The following is a 7,856-nucleotide window of genomic DNA, read 5'->3' as shown; positions in this document are numbered from 1 at the left end:
TATCAGCCGTCAGAATGTGTGACCTCACTGTAACTGCTTAATAAAGGAGTTAAACTTCAAACTATTGTTTGGGGTTGTTATATCATGTCTTCACATTACTCTGGACACATATTTTCTTATTTGGAGTCATCACAGAGCCAGTATCTCAGAGTTCACCATATATGACAAGTAACCTTGAGTTTCTCTCAGTCTCCTCCGTCTGACAAAGCACGCATTCATTTCCTCATTCATTCATTCAGTCTGTAGGCGCATTTTTGTTATATCGGCATGAATAAAAAACAAAAAACATTGTTGGTTTATTAACTGCGTTAGGCAGACCACAAAACGTTTCTTTTTTCCTCAAAACATGGCATTTCCTTCTCAGGGAGTTAAACATACATCGGGAGATGATATTGAAGCCCCAAAGCATTTTAATGTTACAGGTCCAATGTGACACATGTGACCGGTGGTTCCACGTGACATGTATTAAACACATGGACCATGGAAACCCCAGCAGCAAAACCTTCAGTTGTGTGGCATGTACAAGTGTGTAAAATAAATGTAGTTGTATCTTAAAATGGTTTTATGTGGGTATGGTTTGTTTAGAGGGTCTGTGTGTCGTCTACCCTGTTGGTCTGTGTGTTCCTGAAGTTTTGCCTGTTCTGGTTTTGGATTTTGCCTGTTCCTGTTTTTGTTATATAGCCTGCTGTTCCAGGACACCTTTTGTTTATTGGATTTTATCTTAATAAATCCTTGAACTTACTTGTGTGTCTGCCATCTTGCACTTGGGTCCTACATCCCCTGAAACTCCTGACAGGTAACTGGCTCTGTGATGACTCAAAATAAGAAAACATGGGTCCAGATTAGTGTGAAGACATGATATATAACAACCCCAGAAAATATTATGAAGTTTGACTCCTTAATTAAGCAGTTACAGTGAGGTCACACATTCTGACGGCTGATACTTGTCATATATGGTGACCTCTGAGATACTGGCTCTGTGATGACTCCAAATAAGAAAACATGTGTCCAGAGTAATGTGAAGACATGATATAACAACCCCAAACAATATTTTGACGTTTGACTCATTAATTCAGCAGTTACAGTGAGGTCACACATTCTGACAGCTGATACTTGTCATATATGGTGACCTCTGAGATACTGGGTCTGTGATGACTCCAAATAAGAAAACATGGGTCCAGAGTAATGTGAAGACATGATATAACAACCCCAAACAATATTTTTAAGTTTAACTCCTTTATTAAGCAGTTACAGTGGGGTCACACATTGTGACAACTTAGCCAATGTGCTTATTACAAATGTAACTTGTGCATGCATGTGCATGCAGTCACAAAGAAATACATGTTTAGATAAATTTCAGAGAAAATGTACCTTAATATATTTTATTTACTTTCAGATAAACAGCGGTTTACTTTTTCTCCTTAGGAAGCAATAAAAAATCGCGAATAATCATACAGCTTGCATCCGTGGACGTTTACTCCGTGGACGTTTAATGTTTACTCCGTTTGCGTACATGCTCTTCTTCGCCCTCCATTGTCTAGCACGCACGAGCAGACGATGTGCAACAGCGCCCTCTGCGGTCACACTTCCTGATGGGTCACAGTTTACGGTGTACACCGGCCCTGGCACTGACTCGGATTACTCTGATGATGCAGTTTATCAATGGATCAATCAATTGATCAAATAATTGAATAGGAATGTGCAGTACACATTTTTATGTACGAGTCTTTGGTTTGAGTTTGATGGACACATTTTCTTCCAGAATATTTTATGAATCCCCACACCACAAAAAGCAACGTGGGACAAATTTAAACAATGTTATTATTTTAAATGTTCATGATTGTCAGTAAACAGGTTTATAATACTTATTTAGCCTACATTTGGCAGGATGTAATTATTATAATTATAATTAATTATTATTACTATTTATTTTTCTTTAGAAATATCTTATGTCAAATAGTTTAGTGCAGAGATATTCAACAGGGGGTCCGTGACCCCTAGGGGGTCCTCGGAGTTATTGCAGAGGGCCTGCCAAATTATGTTTACAAAATAACATTTACATTTTTTCAAAAATTAATATATGTCTGAAGATATTCATTAATATGAATCCAACATTATAATAGCATACATAAATTGGCCTATTTGTGGGAAAAAATATATAATTTACACATTAAAGATAAGCTTACTATGCCTACTACTTAATGCAGTTTAAATAATATGTAGTAGGGGGTCCCTACTCCGTCTCTCTTTTAGCTAAGGGGTCCTTGGCCTAAAAAACGTTAAAGACTCCTGGTTTAGTGAAAGAAATTAATATTGTTTATAGATGTTTAGCATTTCACAAAGAAAGTGTTAAATACATTTCCATAGTTTGTGAATCGGTTTCATACATTGTAACCAGTTATTAAACTGGGTAAACTGGTAATGTGTTTGGTGAGTTTGTTTGTGTCAAAGTCAGAGAGCCGTGTCTCTCTACAGTGAGAGGTTTTTGTACGGCGGCTCAGTGACTTTGTATCACTGTGGTACACGTTCGGTGAAGGAACCAGACTGGAATTTGGAAGTAAGTCAGATGTTTAAAATGTTTATTATTTCAGGAGCCATTTTTTTTTAAATTCTTTTATATTCAATAGTGTAGCAAAAAAATTGTTGCCTTTCCATTTTCATGGATACGTTTTTCAACAACTATTTTGCACTGAGAGACAAAGTTCACATTAGCAACAGAAATTCAAAAACTCATTGTAATGGAAGTGAAACATTAAACTAGAGATTCAATCATTATACCCAACATGAATGGTAAAATTGCATCTTGAGGGATTGTAGCTTTAATTCAATCTGACAAAGTCAGAGAGCCGTGTCTCTCTACGGTGAGAGGTTTTTGTACGGCGGCTCAGTGACTTTGTATCACTGTGGTACACGTTCGGTGGAGGAACCAGACTGGATGTTGGAAGTAAGTTTCTGCACAAAAATATTACGTACAATATTTTGGAGTTATGTTTTGAATTCTTTCTTTTGGATGGTTTACAACAGATGTTTTTGTTTTGTTTTATTAATAACGTAAACATGTTTTAGTATTTACATTTGTATTTCTCCTCCTTTACCACAGAGACAAACTCAGAGCAGCTACTAAACATTCCTTTACACATTCCTGTCATACTAATACAACTGCAAACCTGTTTTACAAATGTTTCCAAAATGTGTTTAACCTCAATGATAACTGTTTTTAAAGCAAATTAAGAGTCACTTAGCCAACTAAAATGCATTTGAACAGAGTGAAGATAACGATGGGTATTTGAAATTCTGCCAAATCTCTTCATTGTGTCATCTATTGTTTTAAACTTTGAAAATGTTTAGTTTTTTTTTTTTAACAGTGATTGAAATCCACATGAAGAACATTGGATTGACACAAGTTATGTTTCTGTATGTGTTTATGTCTCCACTAAATACTTTAAAGTAATGAACAGTTAAGGTTTAAATGATTTTGATGAGCACGTTTTGAAATCCGACCAATTTGTGCCATTTTTTTTTCCAGTGTAGTTTGATATATTTAAGGGTATTCTGGATTATGCTTTTCTCTGTGCTGATATGCATGAGAGGCTTCTTAAAGGGAAGTGAAACACTGTGTGAGTGAGAGACTGGTGGAGCAGAAAAACCATCTAACAGAAACTCTCACACGGTAAAGGTGTGGTGGTTGATTGACAGCTGTGTGGTCCCTGTCCTCTAAGCTGATTGGTGTCTCCTAGGTGATGTCCGTCCCACCCTGACAGTGCTGCCCCCCTCCAGTGAGGAGCTGCTGCAGGGGAAGGCCACGCTCATGTGCCTGGCCAACAAGGGCTTCCCCTCAGACTGGAGTCTGGCCTGGAAGGTGGACTGCGGCGGCAGCAGCAGCAGCAGCTGGGAGGAGAGCAGGAGCCCCGGGGTGATGCAGAAGGATGGCCACTACAGCTGGAGCCGCACCCTGAGGCTCCCTGCAGACCAGTGGAGGAAGGTGGGCTCTGTGACCTGTGAGGCCACCCAGGGCTCCCAGACTCCAGTCTCAGAGACACTGAGGAGGGACCAGTGTTCCCAGTCCTGACCTGACTCACTGGGACTCTGCTACTGGTTTCACTCTGCTACTGCTCTCAGTCTGCACTCTCTCTCTCTCTCTCTCTCTCTCTCTCTCTCTCTCTCTCTCTCTCTCTCTCTCTCTTGTCAGACTTAAAAGATTGAAATAGTGATATTTTCTTGCTCATAATGACGCCGACAGGCTTTTGATTTAATAAAGATTGTTTTCTTCAAACTGTTTCAGAGTATATTATTATTTAAACAGACTCTTGTTTTTTTAACATCTACAAGTGTTTAAGTGATAGAGTATAATGAAGGACATTTTCTACTTGTTAGAGGTAATTGTATTAAAAACAAGTACTAAGATCATTAACTCTGTAAGTACAACATAATAATGTCTTAATTTTGCAGTTGTATAATACAGCAGGTAAGATTATTGTGGGCATAAAGGATTAGTGAAGTTCATGTTGAAATGGATTTGACAACAGTCTATAATAAAGTTAGAAAAATAAAACAGCATATCATCAGCACAAACGGATAAAACATAAAAGTGATCTTTTACATTTTTACCTGCATTTTAATTAAAGGATATTCACATTCAAGTATTTTAGCAAAACCTCAAGCACAACAGCATAAGAATAAGATGACAAAAGTAGATCGTAGTATTAAATCTAATTATTTTCTATTTATAAACTGGATTTAAACTCTATTAGAAACTTGAAATGAGTTTGAATTTGCTGAAATAAAAAAAGAGAAAAATATCAGGATCCTATTTCTTAACTATAAATTAATTGTTCATTGTATTAATTTAGTGATCCAGTTCAACACAGGTTATGTTTATATAGATCAGATGATAGATCAAAAGAATAATCTCACAAAAACCCTGAGAAAAAAATTATAAAGGGAAAAATACTAATGTATGACCATCTGTATTAATAGAGCCTGACTGTTGATAGAACTCTGACTGTGGTTGACTCAATTTAAAGTTTGCCTCAGAAAATGGCGAATACAAATAAAATATGTTTTAAAAAAGTTAGTTCTGTCTGTGTATTATGTTAGAATTGCATGTAACTATGTTAGTCATATGTTGTTCTCGTTTAGTTTCTGTGCAGCTGTTGAGGTTTTTGTACGACGTTGTATCACCGTGTGAACGGGCGGCTGTTATGCTGCTGACAGTAGTAAACTCCTGCATCTACAGTCTGAACTCCACTGATGGTCAAAGTAAAGTCAGTCTGATGCGCTGTTGCACTAAAACGATCTGAAACTCCAGACTGACGGGCTGTAGTATCCGCAATCAGCAGTTTAGGAGCTTCTCCATGTTTCTGAAGGTACCAGTCAATGTCATCACCTATTTGTGTACTGGATTTACATCTGATAAAGACAGTCTGTCCTTTAACAACAGACTGAGATCCAGGAGACTGAGTCAAGAGGATTTCTCCTGATGAATCTGGAAAACATGAAAAAGAGCAGAAGGGTTATTGATACAAATCCAGCTTGGAGAAAGATAATCATTTATTTAACATAGAGAATAGAAGAAGGAATGTAAATGCTGCTCCTTTCAGGTTTTTTTTTTCCAATATAGCAGAACATCATTGAGGTGAACCTGGTTGCATCCTGAAGCAAAGTTTTTTCAGAAGATAATCTCACCCTGAACAAGTAGCCCCAGGGTGACCAGCAGTAGAATCAGTGACATCATCATTGTGCAGCCAGTGTGTCAGTGGCTCTGAAAGGCCTGGACAGCTATCGATCAATTCTGGCCCTTTTAAAGGCTGGGAGCAGAGAGGCAGGACACGTATGCAAACACCCAGAGTCAGTCAACTGTAGCTGTCCTCAACATATCACGATGTTTCCCTTCAGTGCTTTGACTATTCAAATGTTCCACCAAGTACAGCAACTTAATTCTGTGTGACAATATTTTTACATCTGTGGGGTTTTTTTATGTGTGAAAGGAAAACCATGCCAAAAATAAATATTCAATGCACTCTTGAGAGAATGTGGGATAAAAGGTTTAATACCAGGAAATTGATATAGATAATGTTTGTTTATACGGCAGATAGTCATCCAGTCAATGATTAGGATAATAGGTTCTTTTTTGCCAGACTATTTCTTTTTGTGAGGAGATCTACTTTAATTTTAATACTTCATTTAAATTTGGTAAACCGTAAACTCTGCAGTTGCTTCTTTTTGTACATTTAAAAGGGGAAGAGAGAGTAGACAGAAGAGTTACTTTAATTACTGATCACATTATGGACTTAAAGAAGGGAAGATGAGGGTTAAGCAATAATTGAATATCATCTGTATAGAAGATGAGTTTTCGGTGGCGTTACTCGGAGAGAGGTAAAGGTACTTTTATTGTCACAGTGAGTGTGATTTATTCTTTATTTATTTTATTCTGGGTTAAATACCTATCCCTCAAGGGAGCAGTGGGCAGCCAATCACAGCACCCGAAGACCAACTCCAGATCTTAGCCAGTGCCTTGATCAAGGGCACTGACTGGAGAACCTAGTGCATGTTTTTGATGGTGGGAGAAACCGGAGCACCTGGAGGAAACCCACACAAACATGGGGAGAACATACAAACTCCACACAGAAAGACCCTGGATTCGACTAGAACCTTCTTGCTGTGAGGCCACACTGCTAACCATTGGGCCACCATGCTGCCTGAGAAGATGCATTTCCTACTTTTTCAAAATAATTATTCTTAAAGTTCTCAGATGTTTCTATTTCCTCATCTGTTAAATCAACCCTCAGAAACATAGGTGTCACTTTTGACCAGGCATTGACTCTTGGGCAGCATGTAAAGTGTTTTATTCACATCTGTTTTCTAGTTGAGATTTATTGTTAAACTTTGGCCCACTGTGCCTCAAGATAAGATCCATTCATCCATTTAGACTGTTGTAACTCCTGCAGGAGTGTCTTGCCTTTCACATCCATGAATCACTAACAAGTGGTCCAAAGGGCTGTTGGATGGCCTTGATCCCTGAAAAGTGCTCATGTTACACCTGTTTATTTTTTTCACTGGCTCCCCATTAAAATAAAAATCCAGTTCACAATACGCTCAAGAACTGTTTAATGTGAATGAGGTTTAGGATACTCAAATGTTTTCTCCAAGATTTTAAAGCTATCCAACATATAAGAATTTAAAAAAATATTTAAAGCTATAGTGCGTAGTTTCTGTCAAAACGTTGCGCACTAAAGCTTTAAGTAGTTCATATTATTCATTTGGATGTTTTCAGTAATAAAGCCTGGCTTTGATGAGTGATGATTCCTGCTCACATGGAGAGTATAAACACATATCATCATTTATGAGGTTTGGGCTTGAGACAAGAAATACTTAGACTCACAATCGTCATCTTATATTTAATATTTTGAACTCAAAATGTTTCCTTGGTAAATAAAAAAATATATGCCGAATGAAAGAGTACTACGTTTAACTTTTTCTCTTTAGTACTGAAACCTGTCTGTTGTCATGGTTCAGCAGCGCTGAATGTCTGTTTCCTAATTACAGAGCTCAGAGATGGGAAGTGAAACGTTTAACATCAGTTTCATCCAATCTGAAAAAGACCAACAGAACTAGTAGCCTCCTCTGCTGCAGCCAACTGAATGGAGTTTAGTTGACCTCATACAAAGTTTATTAATCTCTCGGTCTCTGCAGTGGGTCGAATCGTCCCCACCCGGATATATTTCATGATGCCTCTCTCTGTGCTGATATGCATGAGAGGCTTCTTAAAGGGAAGTGAAACAATGTGTGAGTGAGAGACTGGTGGAGCAGAAAAAACAAACGACAGAAACTCCTTAAAGCAGAAAATCAACTCTCAC

General features: G+C 37.9%; 2 gene segments (V, D, J or C); one reads left to right on the top strand and one right to left on the bottom strand.

Annotated features, from left to right (window-relative positions):
• The first annotated feature begins 2,409 nt into the window (after positions 1 to 2,409).
• LOC120567758 lies at positions 2,410 to 4,273 on the top strand. The segment is given in 2 exon segments: positions 2,410 to 2,557; positions 3,738 to 4,273. A coding segment is annotated over 1 exon segment (261 nt).
• A 610-nt stretch (positions 4,274 to 4,883) lies between these two features.
• Positions 4,884 to 5,762, bottom strand: LOC120568835. The segment is given in 2 exon segments: positions 4,884 to 5,485; positions 5,686 to 5,762. Coding segments are annotated over 2 exon segments (360 nt in total).
• Between the last annotated feature and the right edge of the window lie 2,094 nt (positions 5,763 to 7,856).

The sequence above is a fragment of the Perca fluviatilis genome, chromosome 11, assembly GCF_010015445.1.
Source record: "Perca fluviatilis chromosome 11, GENO_Pfluv_1.0, whole genome shotgun sequence".
Lineage (NCBI taxonomy): Eukaryota > Metazoa > Chordata > Actinopteri > Perciformes > Percidae > Perca > Perca fluviatilis.
The sequence above is the reverse complement of the archived record's forward strand: the minus strand, read 5'-3'. Positions and strand labels throughout refer to the sequence as shown.